General features: G+C 41.3%; 1 protein-coding gene across 1 annotated transcript in view; it reads left to right on the forward strand.

Moving 5' to 3' along the window:
• The first annotated feature begins 1,134 nt into the window (after positions 1-1,134).
• The window catches only part of LOC132403471 (traB domain-containing protein-like), a 29,917-nt gene continuing 9,846 nt past the window's right edge, over positions 1,135-21,205 (forward strand). Inside the window, exons 1-6 of the mRNA XM_059986873.1 lie at positions 1,135-1,162; positions 7,553-7,638; positions 9,217-9,265; positions 13,844-14,010; positions 17,210-17,347; positions 19,571-19,681. Of these exons, the coding sequence (XP_059842856.1) occupies positions 9,232-9,265; positions 13,844-14,010; positions 17,210-17,347; positions 19,571-19,681 (450 nt within the window). The 5' untranslated portion in view covers positions 1,135-1,162; positions 7,553-7,638; positions 9,217-9,231. The remainder of the gene's footprint in view (positions 1,163-7,552; positions 7,639-9,216; positions 9,266-13,843; positions 14,011-17,209; positions 17,348-19,570; positions 19,682-21,205) is intronic.

Here is a 21,205-nt window from a genome sequence, read left to right on the forward strand (position 1 = left end):
TGTCGTGATAAGGCCACACTCAGGTTGGAGGAACAACACCTTATATTCCATCTGGGTAGCCCCCAACCTGACGGCATGAACATCGATTTCTCCAACTTCCGGTAATGCCCCCCACTTCACCATTTCCCTCTTTCACCTTATCTCCTTGCGTGCCCATTGCCTTCTCCCCCTTGTTCTTTCTTCCCTGGCCTTCTGTCCTCTCATACTAGATTCCCCCTTCTCCAATGCTCTATCTCTACCACCAATCAACTTTCCAGCTCTTCACTTCACCCCTCCCTCTCCTGGTATCACCTACCACCTTGTGTTTCTCCCTCCCCTACCCCCACTCTTTAACTCCTCATCTTTTTTTTTCTCCAGTCCTACTGAAGGGTCTCGGCCCAAAACATCGACTGTTTACCCTTTTCCATTAAAGCTGTCTGGCCTGCTGAGTCCCTCCAGCATTTTGTGTGTGTCACTTGGATTTCCAATATCTGCAGATTTTCTCTTCTCTATGAAAACCCTATATCTGAGTGTGATGGTATTCCTGATTCTCCACCCAAAGCTTGCACAACTGAGTATTGGAAAGCTAGAGGAAGCTACTGACACAATGAAGGAAACTCTGAACTATCCCCCACAGATGGAGGACCTTCCCTGCTGCCTGAAACACCAGCTGCGTAATGGGGAGTAACACACAGGGTTATATCTTGTTTATTGCCCCTTATTTGTGCAGAAAAAGTATAAATTCATCTGAGAGTGCAATATCTTGAAAAAATAATTCTCTGGAAGACAAACATTATTGACAAATAGCGAATCAGCATCATAAATCTTATCAGAGGGAAACAAATGCATTCATTCATTCATCTGCAAGGTTCTGAGGAAAATTCCACCCATCCCTGCAGCTCGTATTTTAAACCACGCCAACAGAAGGAGCTGAGGATGCATACGCATGCCATGATGCCAGTTTACAAACCAGTCAAAGGAGCTGGCCATGTCCATTGTGAAAGAAATAGAAAACAATGAAACTGAAAGTTTTTGCGAAGGGGGATTTTCAAGACAGCCAGTTTTATCAGGTTACTTTTGGTTTCACTTAGCGCACACTTATTCCTGCCTCAAAGACGCAAGGTGACTAGAGTACAGCAGTCATTTGTTTGGGCAGAAAACTAACAATTGCGGTGGTGCAACTGTGAGTAAACGCTACTAGTTTACACATATCTAAGGGTAAATGGAATTATAAGGGGTGTCGTGGTAGGGCAGCGGTCGGCACAGCTCGGGGACGTCGAGTTCAATCCCGGTGTCCTCTGTAAGGAGTTTGTATGTTCTCTTGTTGGAATGTGTGAACGTCCACTGGGTCCTCCAGTTTCTTCCCACAGTCTAAAGATGTACTGGGTAGGTTAATTGTAAATTGTGCAGTGATTAGGTTAGGATTAAATCGGGGTTGTCGAGGGTCGCTGGGTAGTATGGCTTGAAGAGCAGGAAGGGCATATTCCACAGTGTATCTCTAAATTAAAAAAGAGTAATTTTAGAAGAGTAAGAGCACAAATTTAAATCTCTTTAGCCCATGGAAGACTTGCCTTTACACTATAGCAAGCCCACTTCTGCAATATTTTATAAATATGGTTTACTTGTAAGTTTTGGAACATTTCAGGCCCCCATGTACTGCATTTCTCTTTCTTTCCTCTCTTCTGTCTCTGCCTTGCTAACAACTCATTTTGAATTTATCACTCCCTGGTTAAAGAAACCACATTGTCGCTATTTGTGCACTCATGGGAAATACTTGTCAAGCAACAGTAACTTTGCGTAATCTTTGTTATTATTCAGGTGTTTGCCTTTAAGATAATTTGAGTAATGCAGGGGACAAGTGATTTGTTGTGGTGGGGAGAAGCATGAAACTTGGATTTGTGTACTTACTTGCATTCTTTATCAACGGCTCTAAAAGCCACTTCTGTAGGCTTCTGTACCCCCTGCCCGACAGTAGTGGGCCCAGTTTTCCCCTCACAATGACTCAACAGGTCTTCAAAGAATTTAATTCACTCTCTCAGTCTGTAGCGAAACTGTGTCTTGGAATGTCCTATGCTGAAAAAGATGATTTTTGCATTTTCAGTGAGTTAAATTTGTGACTGTCATTTACAATTTAGCAATAAGTTGTCATGAATGTCAAAGCAACACTCACAAAATGCTGGAGGAACTCAGCAGGCCAAGCAGCATCTCTAAACAGTTGACTTTTGGGTCGAGACCCTTCATTAGGACTGGAAAGGAAGGCGATAAGTCTGAGGAAGAATGTGGGGAAGAGGAGGAAGAAGTACAAGGAGGCAGATGATAGGTGAAACTGGTGTGGGGAGGGTATGAAGTAAAGAGCTGGAAAGTTGATTGGGGAACGAGATAAAGGGATGGAAAAGGGGCAGTTTGAATGGAAAGGACAGAAGACCACAGAAGAAAGGGGAGAGGAGCACCAGAGGGAGGTGATGGGCAGGTAAGAAGATAAGGTGTGAGTGGGAAACAAGGATGGGGTATGATGAAGGAGAGGAGGAGGGGAGACAAGTACCGGAGGCAAGTTCATCAGGCTGGAGGCTACCAAGATGGAAAAAAAGGTGTTGTTCCTCCAACCTGAGAGTGGCGTCATCATAGCAGTAGAGCAGGCCATGGACTGACATGTCAGAACGGGAATGGGAAGTAGAATTGAAGTGGGTGGTCACTGGGAAATCCCTCTTTCTGTGACAGTGTAGGTGCTTGATGCAGTGGTCTCCCAATCTACGTCGGGTCTCACTAATATACAGGAGGCCACACCAGAAGCACCAGACACAATAGATGAGCCCAACAGACCCACCTGGAAGGTAGTCAGGGAGGACGTGGAGGGGCAGGTATGGCGCTTGTTCCGCTGGTAAGGTTAAGTACCAGGCGGGAGATCAGTAGGGAGGGAAGAATGGACAAGGGAGTCATGTAGAGAGTGATCCCTGTGGAAAGTGGAAAGTAGAGGGAGGGAAAGATGTGCTTAGTAGTGGGATCCCGTTGGAGATTGTGGTAGTTACGGAGTATTACGAGTGTGAATGCCAAATAGCTTGTTTTCATTTTAAAAAATTTATTGGATCAGTGAACAAAATCACAAAATCTACCTTGTAAACTCTCCAAAGATTCCTATTTATTTAAGCATTTTAGATTTTTCATCTCCTTTGCTTCATCTGGAAGCATTGATTTTTTTGATTCAGGTCCTCTAGCTACGACTTATCAATTTGACCATCTGTCTCCTTGCCCCCACACCAAGATTCCATTTCAAGTAGTATCTTGGATTCACTTCTTCCATACTCATCCGTCTAGAGAACGTGTTGTTTTTCTCCTTTGGTCAGAGAAGGCTGTGACCAACTTTCGACAGGGGTGTTAAAATCATTAAAATTACAAATTGTTTCGATTTGTGGCTTCTGTTTACAGTGGTCAAAGAGATGAAAGTCAGAGTTCAAAGTTCCTGGGTGTTTGGCAAAAGACAGTGCCATTACTGAAGAAAATTTTTTTGAGTGATTAGGAATTGAACGGCATTGACTGATGGGATGACATTAATAATCTTCAAAAGGAAATTGGTTACACACTGAAGAAAATTATCTTGAAGATTTGTGGCAGGGAAATGAGTATTGGGCTTAATTAGAAGTTCGAAGTATATTTATTATTAAAGTATGTGTGCATTATATAACCTTAAGATCTGTCCCCTTACAGGCAGCCACAAAACAAAGAAACCCAACAGAACCCATTAAAAAAAGACCATCAAACACCCAATGTGTAGAGAGAAAAGAAACAAATTGTGCAAACAATAAAAGTAAGCAATCAGCATTTAGAACGTAAGCGAGTCCTCAGACATGAAGCCTGGAGCCGGCCATAGTGTCAAACTCAGTTAGCGCAGACATGAAGCCCAGAGCACATTTTTGCAATCTTTGAAAGTGAGAGCGCAGATTTGATGGGCTGAGTGGCTTCCTACTCTTTTGTACTACTATATGGAACTATGATTGTACGGTTCCTTCTTCTTGTGGGTTTCCAGTGGCCTTTGTTGATGAACATCTGAAGTCTTTGAGTGTGAATAAAGACAAAGGTTAATCACAATCGGACACTTGCAGTGCTGTAGGCTCAAAATTGAACTATCACTTGACCAAAGTAACAAAGAACTGCCTTTGCCTATGAGTCGTGTTTTTAGGGAATGGGAAGAGGAGAAAATTCCAACAAAGATAGGTAGCCCTGTGATTTCTCAAGCAAGGAACTCTCACGCTATTAACACAGATTAGAATCAAAGTCAAAGTCGTTCATTGTTGCATGCACATTATCATCATCATTATGTGCTGTGTCATCTGACGTGTTCTTGGCAGATTTCTTTACAGAAGTGATTTGCCATTGCCTTCTTCTGAGCCGTGTATTTTCAAGACCAGCGACCCCAGTCATTATCAATGCTCTTCAGAGATTGTTTGCCTGGATTTGTGATGTGCACCGACTGCTCATATGACCGTCCACCACCTGCTCCCATGGCTTCACGTGACTCTGATCTTGGTGGGGGGGGGGGCGGTTTCTAAGCAGGTGCTACACCTTGCCCAAGGGTGGCCTGCAGGTTAGCAGAAGGAAGGAGTGCTTTACACCTCCTTTGGTAGAGACGTGTCTCCACCACACCACCCAAGTCCATGTAATTACTGGTGCAACGAGAAACTCACTTGCATCAGCATCACAGGCACAGAACATGAAATAAGCAACATTCACACGAAAAACAGAAAGTAGGTATAACTTATACATAATTTTTCAACAAAAAGAGCACAGTTAGAACAAAAAATCCACTTTGGTCTAAAGAGGTGGAAGTGGTCAGAGAGTTGCTAGACTGGTGTAATGATTAGGGTTTTGTTGGCTGGTTTGAGAGCAGAGTGTTTGAAGGGAAGTAACTATTCTTGAATGCAGGCTTTTGTACCCCCTGCCTGATGGTAGTGGTGAGATGGGGTTCTTTGATGGTAAATATTGCCTTCTAGAGCTAGCACTTCCTGTAGATACTATCAATAGTGGGAAGGAATGTGCCTGTGATATTTTGGTCGGAGGCCATGAAGTTAAAACTGAAAGTTCTTCCACTGTTCCTGAGAACTGTTAAAGGTTACAAATGGGTTTGTTAGGGGAATACCGAGAGACGCTTGTTTAACCTAGTGTGAATGATAACCAAAATCATTCCTACAACTGGTGAGTTACTGCTTTATTCACTGACTGAATTGCAAAGAAAGGAAAGCCAGACTATAATGAAAATAAGGAGTTTCTTCCATGGATTATGCTGCAAATTGGGTAAACATGTCAAGTAAAATAGCAACAGAATTCAATGTGGAGGTGGGAGATGATAAGTAATTTAACCTTAGGATCATTAGTAACCTAATAAATCTATACCAACAGTCTGATTACAGTATCAACGTTAAAATTAAATAGTCACAGACACAAAATGCTGGTGGAACACAGCAGGTCAGGCAGCATCTATAGAGAGAAGCGCTGTCGATGTTTTGGGCTGAGACCCTTCGTCAGGACTGATAGTCAACATCCAATTAAAATGATCCAGATGGAATTAAGTTAGTGGTAGATGTAGATATTAAATATAATATTATACACTGTGAATATAAATAGACTTTTTGGGAGACTTGGGGGAGTTGGATGCAGTTTCTGTACTATACTCATCATCAATATTTCTTATTGATGGCAAGTAATTTGTTTCTTATTTGTTATTGTTTTTTAAAATTATGTATGGCAATGTACTTCTGCCGCAAAACAAAGCAAATATGCTTGCGATATTAAACCTGGTTCTGATTCTGAACTAGGGGCAAAAGAAATGGCATAAGAGGGAGGGCTCCACATTTTAAGTTGACTGCTAAATGAACAAGCAAAGACCTCCAAAGAGAAGAAAGCTCAAATATTCCCATCAGTGGGGAAAGCCCTCTGTGGGTTGAAATTGACTATGAATGTTGTATCTCTGCTGACTATGTAATATGCAAGCCTGGGCAATACGATATAGACAGAAAGCCATTGCCCATGTGGCAGGCTCCCCCTTTCCACATAGCTGATGGTGAACCCAAAGGAATGGCAGAGACCAAAACAGTTTGGCACCAGCAACATTGTGGGAATTGTAGTCTGTGTTGAACTCAATGTAGGACTGATTTAGGGACTCCAACTCTGGATTTATCCTTGGGGTTTACTTCTGAAGCCTTCCAAATGAGTTGGTATAGTCACAAGGTAACAGAGGTTTGAGATCAGAGTTTTCCTTCTCCTCGATGAGCTGCCAAACATGCCCGACGAGCCCCACCTGCTCAAAAAGGACACAAAGCTGCAGTAGAGATAATCCGAATTCAACACTGGGGAAAAATGATGACTTTTGTTAAAAAAAAATGGGTCCACAATTCAAGAAAGAACTAAACTGAATATTAAAAAATATAGGGAAAACAGAAATATGGATAACAAGTGTTGGAAGGACTGAATCTGAGGATTTCTGATGCCTTTCAGACCAACTAAGCAGGAGGTAGCCAATCACGGTCTCCGTGACCATGATTGTTCTTGGCAAATTCTTCCACAGCAGCCATATGCCATTGCCTTCTTCCGGGCAGTGTCTTTCCAAACAGGTGACCCCAGTCATTACCAATCTTCAGAGATTGTCTGCCTGGTGAAGGTGTACCGATAACCAGGACGTGATGTGCACCAGCTGCTCATACGACCATCCACCACCTGTTCCCCCTGATCGGGGGCTAAGCAGGCTCTACACCTTGCTCAAAGGAGAGCTGCAGGCTAGCGGAGGGAAGGAGCACCTTACACCTCCTTTGGTAGAGACGTATCTCCACCCCGCCACCCAAAGTGTGATATTACATGACATGGCACATAATGATGATGATGAAGCAGGATGCATTGTCAAGAAAACTAAGTGTAGAATTGTGAGAGGACTAAGCCCACCTCAGGAGAAATATTAAGAGGTAGTAAATCAGGATCAAATTGATAAGCATTTGGAAATGCAGAGATAAATAAGTAACACCCAACACGAAAACAACAGAAATGGTCAAAGGGAGTAACACTGATAATGTCATAATCATAGAGTCATAGAAATGTACAGCACAGAAGTAGGCCCTTTGGCCCATCAAATCTGTGCAAAACCATTTAAACTGCCTACTCCCATCGATCTGCACTGGGACCATAGCTTCCATTGCCTTACTATTGTTACAAATTCCCGTAACTGGATCACTTACCAGCAAAGGTAGAGAGGTCCGTTGAAGTCTGATGGTACTATTTTTAAAAGTATTTATTGATAAAGGGCACAAAAATAAGATTAATGCAAACATACGGATAATATACGTCATCAATACTAAATCTAGCACGCGGGTATAATAATAATCAATAAGAAATCGTTCTATCGTTGTCTAGGGGATAATGTATTGTCCGATGGAAAGATAACAGTCACTATCAGTTCGCTCAAGCTGCAGCGTGGTTGGGTTTAAAATCGATGTGGTTTAACTTGCCCCAGGTCTGTTAAGATGCCAATCCGTTGAGTCAGGGGAGCGGGCTTCCCCGTTGTTAGCTAAAAGCTGTTTTCCGTTGGTTCCAGCCACCAATTCCAGCCACGGAATCGAACGCACATGGCCTCCTTCAGCTGACTTCCTGCTGTTACGTGGTCGCTTAACGTTTCTCCTGGTGCGTCTGAAGGGGTTGTTCCCCAGACCCTCTTTTATACTTCCTTACGGGGTCTCAGATGTCAATCAGGTTGGGATGAGGCAATCCCTCAACCAGCCCACTCTGGTCATCCCCTGAGGGGCTTCAATGAATAGTACAGTACTCAATACACAACTTGGTCTTCTGGAGACAATGGCCATGTCCCGTAGCTTTACATCGCTGGGGAAACGAGCCAGCCTGCACGTCTCTTTTCCCCTTTCCTGGGCCCCTTTACCCAACCCAACAGTGATCTTGCGATTCTCACAAAGGAGGGGGCTACGGACATAACACTATTCATGTACCTACCCAAACTTCTCTGAAACATTGACAATGAGCTGGCATTCACCACTTGTGCTGGCAGCCATTCCACACTATCATGACCCTCTGAGAGAAGAGGTTTCTCCTTGTATTCCACTTAAACTCTTCACCTTTCACTCTTAACCCATGACCTCTGGTTGTAGCCCCACCCAATCTCAGTGGAAAAAGTCTGCTTGTACTTACCCTATCTATACTCCTCATAATTTTGTATACCTCTATCAAATCTCCTCTCAATCTTCTACATTCCAAAGAATAAAGTCCTAACCTATTCAATCTTTCCACATACGGTAACACAGGTCCTCCAGACCCAGCAACATCCTCGTAAATTTTTTCTATACTCTTTCAACCTTATTTACATCTATCCTGTAGGTAGGTGGCCAAAACTGCACACAATGCTCCAGATCAGGCCTCACCAACATCTTATACAACTTCAACATAACATCCCATAATGTAACATGTTTTTACATCCAAGAAGTTAAATAAAATACTGATTTCTTCCTTAAGTGAGACTTCTTGTGTAGCAGAGCCAACAAGCTTGGCTGCAGTGGAAGGTTGGCAGAGGAGCAGTGACAATCTTTGTGCCATGACACCCTACAGTACAGGCGACCCGGGTTCAATTCCCACCCCTGCCTGCAAGGAGTCTGTGCATTCTCCCTGTAACCATGTGGGTTTCCTATGGGTGCTGCAGTTTCTTCCCACAGTCCAAACATGTACCAGTTGGTAGGTTAATTGGTCATTGAAAATTATCCTGAGTTTAGGCTGGGATTTAATTGGGGGGTTGCTGGGCAGCAAGGCTCGAAAGGCTGAAAGGGCCTACTCCACGTGCTATCTCAATAAATAAATAAATAACAGAACAATTTACAGATGATCACATTTGCTTTTGGCAGAGCTGATGAAAATCAGCTTCTCGTGTTAACAAGATTCACAGAAATCAAAGTAACAGTGAAGCAACAGACTATTTAAGTGCAGTGACCTCAAATGACCAAGGTCAGGTGACCTGGATTTTAATCCAAATTCCCAGGGACTTCAGGACAAACCTGCACAGTTCTCAGACATTCCTGCTCTCTCAATATTGTATCTCCAGCAACTTCTATCACAAAACATAATGGAGGTTAAACGGGTATGACCAGATCTAATCAATGATAACCAGTGTTCTTTGATTTATTAGAGGGACTTTTCTTTGGCCTAATGATGGCTTTGTGAATACAGTTGTATAACATTACATTCCGTTGCACCCTACAGGTATTTTCTGGACAGATGCAGAATCTTGGCAATAACTGGACAAACATATGTAAGTCTTACATAAACTGGAGTTTATTGAATTCAAAAGATATACCAGAAGGAAAGATAGTTAATCTTGCTTTAACTTATAATTGCATCTCATGATAAACTCTCTATAAATTCAACTGGCTGAAAGATAAGAAATACAATTACTTTTATCATTTTGTAACATAACTACACATCCGGGCTATTATTTAATGGGGAATGATGAAGCATGGGGCTGGGTTCATTGTTTCAGCAGCCCCAATAACATGGAATTAAATTTGTCACATAGATTTTGAAAGGCCATATTGGGAAATGAATGAACTGTGACCATCCCCCCCCCCATTGTTCCCTTCTAGGGATCAAATCCGTCTGCAGCATTCTGGATATACGTTTGTTGGTTGAACCAGGAGTTCGTACATTTTTAGATGATACAATAAAAAAACACTTGTTTTGTTGAACACATGTGAGAGATAGAGACAGAAAGAGATAGAGAGACAGACATTCAGCACGAGAGAGAGAGAGAGAGAGACATTAGACAGAGTGTCAGAAAGCAAAGACAATGAAAGGATTAACATGTACCTTCATAAAAACAATGCAATTCACAAGTAATTTAATGTGTTTGTGAAGTGATGATCCAAATTATTCTCCGTAGGTTTACAGACAAGCAATATTCTTTGGTGGACCTCTATTTCAAGATGACTCTGCTTTTGTTGTTCGTGTTAATATGCACTTTGCCAGTTGCCTCTTGCATCACTCTCTACTTTCTCTCTGAAGATGAAGTTCGTGTCCAATTTCAGATCTACGATACCTGAATGAAATACTAGCCAGCTCAGAACTTGCTCAGTCCCCAATCTTGATGGTGTCAGACGGAATTGCAGATTCTTCACAATGCATGTGTTATGGTCTGTTCATTGTTCCAGAGTACAAATAATAAACCATGATACTTAGGGTCTCATAAATTGATCACTGGGAATTTTTAATTTTAATGCTCTTTTCTGTTTTATTATAACACTAAACAATCATTAAATACCAGTGTCAATTAATACATAATAAAAATTTTTAATCATGGGATATAATTTTTAAACTTCCATCAGTCCTTTGATGAGGCGAACAGGAAGGTAGATGATGGTAGAGAAGTGAATACTGTCTACATGGACTTTAGCGAGTGCTTTGACAAGGTCTCACATGGCAGGTTAGCCTGGAAAGTTAAAGCACATGGCATCCAGAAGAAGCTAGCAGATTTGATTCATAATTGTCTCAGTGTTTGGAAGCAGAGAGTGATGGTTTAGAGTTATTTCTTGGACTGGAGGCCTGTGTCTTGTGGTGTACCTCAATGTTCACTGCTGGGATTGTCACAGTGTTCGCTGGCAATGACAGAACCCAAGTGTAGCAGAAAGACGGATTCTCACGTAGAGCCTGAAACCAGGGTTTATACATTGGAATTCCAACAGAATATCAGTGGCTAGGTTGCGTGACAGAACATTCTCAAAACTAGTAACCTGCGATTGTGCTAATAGAGTAGATAAATAATACAATTAATATGGAATCCCGAGCCTATCAAAATAAGCTTAACAAGGAAATATACACAATATAAATCTCATTAAACAACAATTAACTAATTCATGTGTCCTAAAAACCTGGGAGCTCAAAGCTCTCCAACTCACCCCACAGGCCTGGAGAGCTTATTACAGGATCCTTTGTTCGTAAATGTCTACCAGGTGTCCGCCGCTTTACAAAGGTAGAGCGTTCCTATGGAACCTTTCTTAAGCCAAAATGGCATAAAGCGAAAAACCATTAAATTATATGAGAAAAATTTCGGTAAAAGCGAAAATCCTTTTTGTAATGCGAAAACAGGTTACTAATGTAGGTCTTTTGTAAAAGTGAAGTGGCGTAAAGCGAACATTCATAAAGCGGGGACACCTGGCATAAACAATTTCAAGATAAATGTACGAGGCATTGTTAGTAAGTTTGCAGATGCTACTAAAATAGATGGTGTAATAGATAGTAGATGAAGAAAAATTCCAGGCGGATTTTGATCAGCTAGGTATGTGGGCTAAGGAATGGCAAATGGCTTTCAACCTAGATAAATATGAAGTATTGCAGTTTGGGAGATCAAACCAAGATAAGCCTTATACAGTGAATGTAGGTCCCTGGAGAGTGTTATAGAGCAGAAGAACCTAGTGCATAGTTAGCTGAAAGTGGCATTACAGATAGATAAGTTGGTGAAGAAGGTGTTTGTCATGCACCTTTGGTTGGGACATTGAGTACAGGAGACGGGAAGTTATGTTGCAGTTAGATAAGATATCAGTGAGGCTGCACTTGGTGTATTATCTACAGTTATAGGTAAGACATCATTAAACTGACACGAATGCAGAGAAGACTTACCTGGCTGTTAGCTGGATTTGGGGTATGGAATTGTAAAAATTACATTTTTATCTTTAACAAAATGGACCTTGTATTTACTAGAGAGCTTTGCTAATAGGTTTTCATCCAACATTATGCATTGGACCTTGAGTATATGGCAAACTGCAGAAAGACAAACTGACTCAGTTACTGGAAGAATGCCAAGTACACTAATTAAGTAGACTAACAGAATGCACTGTGCCCTTGAACTGGTGCTAACGCTTGTCTATAAAGGTGTGACTATCCTGTCTGCGGTTTTGAAGCTATCACTGGCTCATTTGCGACGATGGTCTTCTCTTGCAGCAAGTAAAATAAATGTGCTTATGATTGATCCACTCTGAGTTAATCATTGTTTTTTCATAAGATGTAGCAAAAAGGTGCTTGACAGAGACCTGAGTTGCAAGATGAAGTTGAATAAAAAAGCCTTTATTTCCTGGAATGTAGGAGATTGAGAGATTGCCAAAATATGGTTTGTAATGACATGAGGGGCATAGATAGGGTGATAGCACATAGTTTATGTCCCAGGGAGGTGGTGCTGGAAGGTATAAGTCTAAGATGAGAGATAATCATCATCATCATTGTGTGTTGTATCATATGATATAAGAGATCATGGCCTTTCCATGACCATGATTATTCTTGGCAATTTTTTTCTGCAGATGTGGTTTGCCATCGCTGTCTTCTGGGCAGTGTCTTTACAAAACATGTGGCCCCAGCCATTATCAATACTCTTCAGAGACTCTCTGACTAGTGTCAGTGGTCGGATAACCAGGACTAGTGATGTGCACCGGCTGCTCATACGACCATCCACCGCCTGCTCCCATGGCTTCACGTGACGCTGTTTCGAGGGGAGGGGGTGGTAAGCAGGAGCTACACTATGTTCAAGGGCAACCTGTAGGTTAGCAGAGGGAAAGACTGCCTTATGCCTCCTTTGGTAGAGATGTACCTCCACCCTGGCACCCAGATCAGAGATGAGGGATTTAAAAGTGGCAGCAGGGGCATCTTCAGCAGGCAAAGGCTGGTTTGTATTTGGAGTGATCTGCAAGAAATAATGGCTGAAGCAAGCATGTTAGCAACTTTTCAAAGTCAACTACAAACTTTGTAGATAAGTACTTTGATAGAGGCTTAGAGGACTATGGGCCAAAAGTGGGCAGATGGGGCAAGCTTGCTGGAAAACTTAGTTAGGATGGATGAGTTGGGCCAAAGGGCCTGTTGGCATGTTATATGACTATGAGTTCATAACTGTAGAGCAGAATCCACAAAACCTTTCCATAAATTGGAAACTCTGAGTTATTTACAATTTTGTTACAAGGATTTACACCTTGGTAATAATGATCAGAGAAACACAGGGAGAATCTGTATTTACTGACCATCACATTTATTGGCTCAGTTCACAAGCACATGGATTTACAGAGCCAAATACTTGTGTGCAGACCTACTAAGTTTCCCTCACCCTGCAGGAACAGTCAAAGAATAGGAAAGCTAATATCTTGCGGTTCCAAACTAAACTGAATGTGCCTGTGTGGTACACCTCATGTGCAATACTTGGTCTCTGGAGAGTTGTCACTGCTTTGCATTTGAAGCCCCTGCTTTTGTATTCATTCCTTACCAGTTCAAATGTCACATTTTGGTGTCATTGGCTGTGGGTCAACTGACTGACCAAAAACACCTATTGGCTCTGGTCCAAGCCAGCATCCATTTATTGCACTCTTCTGCAAGTGACAAACTGGTAATTTATGGTTCTTTATTCTAAATCAGTTATAAAAGCAGAAACCAGCTTGAAGAAAAACAATTTCGGGATGTATATTGTGTACATTTCTCTGACATTAAATATGCCGATTGAAGCATATTGAAACCTATTGAATCACTCAGGGTAGACACAGACTCTATCACACAATCCTGCATGCTATACGAAACTAAAGAAGACCTCACAAATAACTCCTTATTCGGAAATGATCTCTAGTCCAGTAGATTACCTGGAACATCATTATTTCTACTTTAAATCACTGATTTTTGTCAGGCAAATCTAGTTCACAAAATGGAAGATGCGGAGCAGCTTCACAAAATGGCAGCCTCCATTCCTTTGACCTCATGGCAAGAACAAAGACAGTTGGTCTGTCTGCTTCCATTGTCTTTGATTCATTTGAAATCACTGATTTGTAAACTGTAGTTCTTTCTGGCTAACAATTTATTTATCTTTCAGCTTATAACCAAGTTTACAGGAGTCTGAGGAACGTGAAGATTAAGGAGAGAGGCATGTGTTCAAACTTACCAGACTCTGTAACTGAACTTGTCACTGAAGATGGGTGCAAGGTCTACCTGGTTGGCACAATACACTACAGTAGAAATAGCATAATGGATGTAAAACAGGTAAAATAAAAATATGTAAGATATGCAAAGAAATCTATGTAAATAATTATTTTAAAACTCATTATTTTAAGAATAAAACTCTTACTTTAAAAATTCTTGTTTTAGTCTTATTTTAAGATTAAAACACTTATTTTAAGGAACAACTATGTAATGTTGAGGCTTTTTAAGGCATTGGTCAGATTGTGCTTGAAGTATTGTGATCAGTTTTGGGCCCCTTACCGAAGAAAAGATGCACTGGCATTGGAGATGGTCCAGCGGATGTCCCATAAAGTGATTCCGGGAATGTAAAGGTTAACATATGGTGAGAGCTTGATGGCTCTGGACCTGTATTTACTTGAGTTCAGAAGAATGAGGGGGGAATCTCACTGAAGCTTATCAAATATTGAAAAGCCTAGACAGAGTGGATGTGGAGAGGACGCTTCCCATAGAATGCACAGCCTCAGAGCAGAGAGACGTTCTTTAGGGCCGAGATGAGGAGGAATCTCTTTAGCCATAAAGTGGTGAGTCTTTGGAATTCATTGCCATAGACAGCCGTGGAAGCCAAGTCATTGAGTATCTTTAAAGCAGAGGCTAACAGGTTCTTGGTTAGTCAGGACATCAAAGTTATGAGGAGAAGGCATGAGAAAGGGGTTGAGAGGGATAATAAATCAGCCTTGATGGATTGACAGAACAGATTTGTTGGGCCGAGTGGCCTGATACTGCTCTTATGTTATATAGTCATGATCTACTTAGTTCAGAGAAACAGTAATGAAACTGTAACACTTATGTATGTCCCAGAGTAATTATTGAATTTTGCTTTGAATTATCACAATAACCTTTGATGTGACAACATATTAAATGACTTCTGGTAATCTTAAAACTTTCACCTGGAGTATCTCAGTTTGCAGCTCCAACAATTTGCTCAGCACCAGTTCCCTTGTAATTCTCATTTTTCTGTACTTCTCCTTCCCTTCCAGTTTCTGAGTTATAGCAGTTTCTGTTTAGTTACTTGTGTCCTGGTAATGATCAAGACTGATTATGTTTTCTGCTATTTTCTCATTTTCCATTATTAATTTCCTAGATTCTCTTCCTTTTGAATCAATCTTCACTTTCCTCTCCTTAATATCTGTACAATAATTTATTGCCTGCATATAGTACTATGGTCATCTAATACTGGAATATCTAACTATCCTAATAGTCTGCCTTGGCACGCCATTAAAGCAAGAGCTTTCCTTCTGACAGGCTCAATAACAAATGTGTATGAAATGCTATAATTGGAAACATTCTGTAAAAGCATAACATTGAAATGAAATTTTACGGGAAAACGTAATTAATTTATTAATTGTGATGCAGCGTTTAGAAGGCCTTTCTGACCTTTCGACACACGCCGTCCAGCAATTTCCGATTTAACCCTGGTCTAATCACGGAACAACTTACAGTGACCAATTAACCTAACAAGTCTTTGGTCTGTGGGATGAAAGCGGAGCACCCAGAGGAAATCCACACATTCCACAGGAGGATGTACAAACTCCTTACAGATGAAGCTGGGATGGAACTGCGAACGCTGACGCCCAAGTTATTAAAGTGTCGGCTAATCACTACGTTACCAGTTTTGATGAATTATACAGCACATGTTTAAGCAAGGACTATTAGATTTCAGTTTAGCTAGTTATGTAGCACAATATAACATTACATGTTAGTTTGTAACTACATAGGTTTCCCTTGAATGCTTTGATTGTTCACACATCTCACATGGGATAATTGACCACTGTAAATTGCTCTCAATGTGTGGGTGAGTAGATAGAAATATAAGACCATACAATGTAGGAGCTGAGTTAGGCCTTTTGACCCATTGAGTCTGCTCTGCCATTTCATCATGGCTGATCCATTTCCCTCTCAGCCCAATCACCTGCCTTCTCCCCGTAACCCTTCATGCCCTGTCTAATCAAGAGTCTTTCAGCCTCTGACTTAAATATACCCAACAACTTGGCCTCCTCAGCCACCCATTGCAACGAATTCCAGATTCACCACACTCTGGCTAAAGAAATTCCTCTTCATCTCCATTCTAAATTGATGTTCCTCTATTCTGAGGCTGTACCCTTTGGACCTAGACTCTCCCACCATTGGAAGTATCTTCTCCACACCCATTGTTTTGAGGCCTTTCAACATTTGATAAGTTTCAATGAGATTCCCCTCGTTGTTTTGAATTCCAGTGAGTACAGGCCCAGAGCCATCCAGTGATAACCTTTCAATCCTGGAATCATTTTTGTGAACCTTCTCTACAACGTCAACACTTTCTTTCTGAGATAAGGAGCCCAAAATTGCGCACAATACTCTAAGTGAGGCCTTATTAGCGCCTTATAAAGTCTCAACATTACATCTTTTCTTCTATATTCTAATCCTCTCAAAATGAATGCTAACATTTCATTTGCCTTTCTGACCACTAACTCAACCTGCAATTTAACCTTTAGGGAATCCTGCACAAGGACTCTCAAGACCCTTTGCGCCTCGGTTTTTGAATCTTCTCTCCATTTAGAAAATAGGCTGTGCTTTTATTTCTTCTATCAAAGTACATGACCGTACACTTCCCGACACTGTATTCCATCTGACACGACTGCTCATTTTCCCTATGTTGTCTGAATCTTTCTGAAGGCTCTCTGCTTCCTCAACTCTACCTGCCCCTCCACCTGTCTTTGTATTGTTTGCAAATTTGGCCACAAAGTCATCAATTCCATCATTCAAATCATTGAACTGTAACGTAAAAAGAATCGGTCGCAACACTGAACCCTGTGGAACACCACTCGTCACCAGCAGCCAACCAGAGAAGGCTCCCTTTGTTCCCACACTTTGCCTCCTGCCAATCTGCTAATGCTCTATCTATGCTAGTATCTTTCTTGCAATACCTTAGGCTCTTTATTTATTAAGCAGCGTCACGTGCTGCACCATGTCAAAGGCCTTCTCAAAATCCAAGTACGCAACATCCACCAACTCTCTTTGTCTATCCTGCGTGCTATTTCTTCAAAGAATTCCTGCAATTTTGCCAGGCAAGACTTTACCTTGAGGAAACCATGCTGACTACAGCATGTGCCTCCAATGTGGCAGGAATACCAAGCAATTAATGTAAATTGGTGCTTGTTGGTCACTGAGGATCTGTTTAAATACTCCATGACACTGTGATTACTAGAGAGGGAAGTGACATCAACAAATGTTCTTCTTCCAGGTTATCCAGATGGTGCAACCAGACGCTGTGGTGGTAGAACTTTGTAAACTGAGAGAGTCGCTTTTAACATTAGATGAGCGGATCTTAGAAGAAGCAAACAAGCTGGACTTCAACACAATACTAGCATTAATGAAACAGGTACTATTGTTTCCTTTATGCTTTAATGATTTGTTGTTGTCTTATACAAAATTCAAATTTGTTTCTATTATTTTGCACTCTGTTTACCAGTGACACAGAAAATGAAATTAGCAATGCTATCAGCTCTATGTCTAAAGTTTGTGGGTTCAAACCCTGCTCCTTTGGTCACCATTATTTGTGATCACATGAAGTACTGAAGAAACATTGTCCCACTCTAAGATGTTGAGCTGAGGACCAGTCTTATCCCTCAGATTTACAGTCCTGTGCAAAAGTCTTAGTTATAGTCAAGTAGTTATATTGCTTGCACTGTTTGCATCTCAGGCTTCCTGTATGGGTAGAGAGCATCAAATATATGCAATAACTCCTATGTAAGGGGTTCTATTCTTGCATTCTTTGTCATCAGAGATCAAGAAGATCTTTGAAGACACCAGCCATCTCCCTTTGTGCTCAATGTACAGGACCACGGTGGGGATTTTCACCCTTCATTTTCACTGGTTTCATCTTTGCGAGATCATTTTGAAACATCACAAGATAAAATGCTTCCTTGATGTCAAGGATGGTGAATCTCACCCTACTTTTGGATTTTTTCAGTCTTTTGATTATTCTTCAGATCTTGGTTGGGCACACACTCAGTCAGCTCCTTCCTTTCTGCCAATAGATTTGTGAGTGGTTCATGAACCCACAAACTCCACCTGACTATTGGCACTATTTATTTCTATTTTATATATTGTATTTCTTACTGTAGCATAAGTAAGTTTTGTCTGTATTGCACTGTACTGCTGCAAAACAACAACTTGCATGACATAGTGATATTCAACCGCAGTCTGAGTCTGTTGTATAAATATAACATTGTTTGCTGTCCAGAAGTGTGGTAATGTTAGAAGCGAAAGTTAATCAGCAGGCTCATTTGGGACTTAGTTATTTATGTAGTGATACGGCACAAAGTGGACTTTCCTGGCCACTTCAAGCCATCCCAGCAACCCCTGACAACCCCGATTTAACCCATGGGACAATTGACAGTGACAAATTAACCTTTGGACCATGGGACGAAACCAGAATACCAGGTGAAAATCCACAGATTCAACTGGGAGGACGTACAGAGACTCCTTACAGAACTGCGGAACTCCCGAGCTGTAATACCGTCGCATTAACTGCTATACTACCATGGCACCCAATATGTAGTCAGGAAATGCAGTAAAGGTAGGCTACATAATTTAAAAAATGAAAGCCATGTCTCAATGTCATCATTGTCTGAGGATGCTAGTTTTATTTTAAATTAAACGCCCTTCTACGTTGAGTGACAGTACATCAAAAGACAGGACCAAGACTACCTCCACGATGTCTTTCATTTCCACTGTGTTAGTCGTCCATCTTCAGCACCCCATCGCTAATGTTCTGAATACAATCAGTCGTCTGCATTGACGGGCCACGTCGTTTGCATCCTTTACAGCAGACTTCTGAAACGCTTCATTCAGAACTTTCTCACAACGAGAGATTACCAGCTGGACAAGGGAAATGCTTGAAAGGAAGTTTTTCCACAAACTTCTATAGGTGCACGCCGGAGGGCATTCTAACTGGTTACATTGCCTTCTGGTGGGGGGCATTGCGTAGGATCGAAATAAGCTGCAGAAAGTTGTGAAATCAGTCAGCTCCATCATGGGCACTAGCCTCCCCAGCATCCAGAACATCTTCAAGGAGCGATGCCTCAAAGAAGCGGCATCCATCATTAAGGACCCCCGTCACCCAGCTCATGCTTTATTCTCATTGCTACCATAAAGAAGGAGGTACAGGACCCTGAAGACACACACTCAGTGATTCAGGAACAGCTTCTTCCCCTCTGTCATCCAATTTCTGAATGGGCAATGAACCCATGAACACTACCTCACTACTTTCTTTGCACTACTTATTTAATGTAACTTTTTAATATATATATTTACTATATTATTATACATTGCAATGTACTGCCGCTGCCACATAACAACAAATTTCACAACATGTGCTGGAGATATTAAACCTGATTCCAATTCTCAAGTCCTCTTTGAAAAAGCACAACACTCCCACTGATAATACTTCATTTTAGCCAGTCAAAATTGAGAAGGGACACCTGATACTGCAGAAAGAATGCTGTGAGTATGTGACAGAAGCACACAGAAGTCCGATTGAAACGGGGGAAAGGAAGCACACTACGCCCCTAGTTAGTCATCCATCTTTTCCCTCCTGCAGCTTGGCGTGTGGTCTGCTCTCTGGTTAATTCTGTTACTGAAGTTCTCAGCCATTCTAACTGAACAGCTGGACATTTTACCGGGTGGAGAATTCAGGCAGGCTTACAGAGAGGTAAGGATTCTGTTTTTGCTATTCTGTAGTTCTGATATTCCAAAGTACTTCCAGTATACTTATAACGTGCAAGCTGCCTTCCCTATTGTCTGATAACAAAACTTCTCACTGTTATTAAATTTGGTTTTATTTTTAAAGTCTATGCACTGTCTTTACCTTTAGAAATACAGTTGTAGTGACGATTTGGAAATACCTATGGGACTGTACCCGGTACAAACTGTACAAGTTATATGGATATATAAATAAGACGAGGGTGGTGTGGTAGATTGAGAGAATGACATTGAAGAATTAACAGCACACTGAGAAATGTCAGATACGTTTGCATTAGTCTTCAATTTGCTAACATCCCAAATATATTAGATAGGCTAATTTCAAATAAAATGGAAGAACTTACTGTATACCAATCCCAATTAAAAAGGATAAGGGATGTGTGGTGACTCTGAAGTGGATGAACAGTTCACTGACTTAATAACTATGCAGAAAAAAACAAATTCTAGGCCATCAAGGCTGTTAACTGAAACTCTCGAACTCTCACTGCAGCTCAGAAGCAGTAACTTAACACTAAATATATACATCTCCTTAAAAGCGTCAATCTAAACCAGGGTTTCTCATCCGGGGTCACTAGAGGTTCCGCAAGAGATGTTGATTAAAAAAATAAACATCGCTTTTTGAACTTAGTGCAATGCTAGCGCTCGCAGTGGTGGGCAGTGAGTGAGCAGACCGTTAGAGGTCTCTCAGCTCAGTATGGCAGTGTGCAGTAGGACTGTGTTTATTTTGTTGAGGCCTCTCCCTTCCGAATTACCTCCCCCAACTTCCTCTTATGCGCCACCAACTGACTTATGGGAGCAAAGAAACTCTACCTGTGTAGTAGGAAGTTGGAGGAAAATATTCATTCTGAAGACGGTCCAATGTGCCGAGTTTTGAAGAGGAGGTGTGAGATGGAAGAGAATGATTCTAGGCCTACGGGCATCTCTGATAAGGTTAATGGTGAAGAATTACAATCTTTTGAGTCATTTCACTGCACAGGTGCAACAGTGGACACAAGAATAGATCTTCTTTACAGTGAAAGCTACTTATCACCAGTCCATATAAAACCCATTGGTCCAAGTTGTCCTCTTCCATTGTGCCTGGTCTGGCTAATGCAGCAATGGCTCCAGCAAAATTGAAAAGACACCTAACTACAAATCGCGGCCATATGACCGCGCACAAGTGCTGCAAACCACTATTGGAATCTCAAAACAAACAGAGTAAAGCTTTTGCTAATAAAGTTGCAGTCAGTAAAAAACTCAGGAAGCAAGTTATTTAGTAGCAGAACTTAATACCCAGAAAAGGGAAAGTCACACAGTTAGTGAGAACCTAATAATGCCAGTGTGTAAAACTAAAGTGGGTAAAATACTAGGACAAGATGCAGCACGAGAATTTGAAAAGGCTTCACTCTCAAACAGTATGATAAGTCAACGTATTGATGATATGTCACATGATGCTGAAGAGGTTTTGTGATAAACTGAAAAGCAACAGCTTCTC

The sequence above is a fragment of the Hypanus sabinus genome, chromosome 13 (genome assembly GCF_030144855.1).
Source record: "Hypanus sabinus isolate sHypSab1 chromosome 13, sHypSab1.hap1, whole genome shotgun sequence".
Taxonomy (NCBI): domain Eukaryota; kingdom Metazoa; phylum Chordata; class Chondrichthyes; order Myliobatiformes; family Dasyatidae; genus Hypanus; species Hypanus sabinus.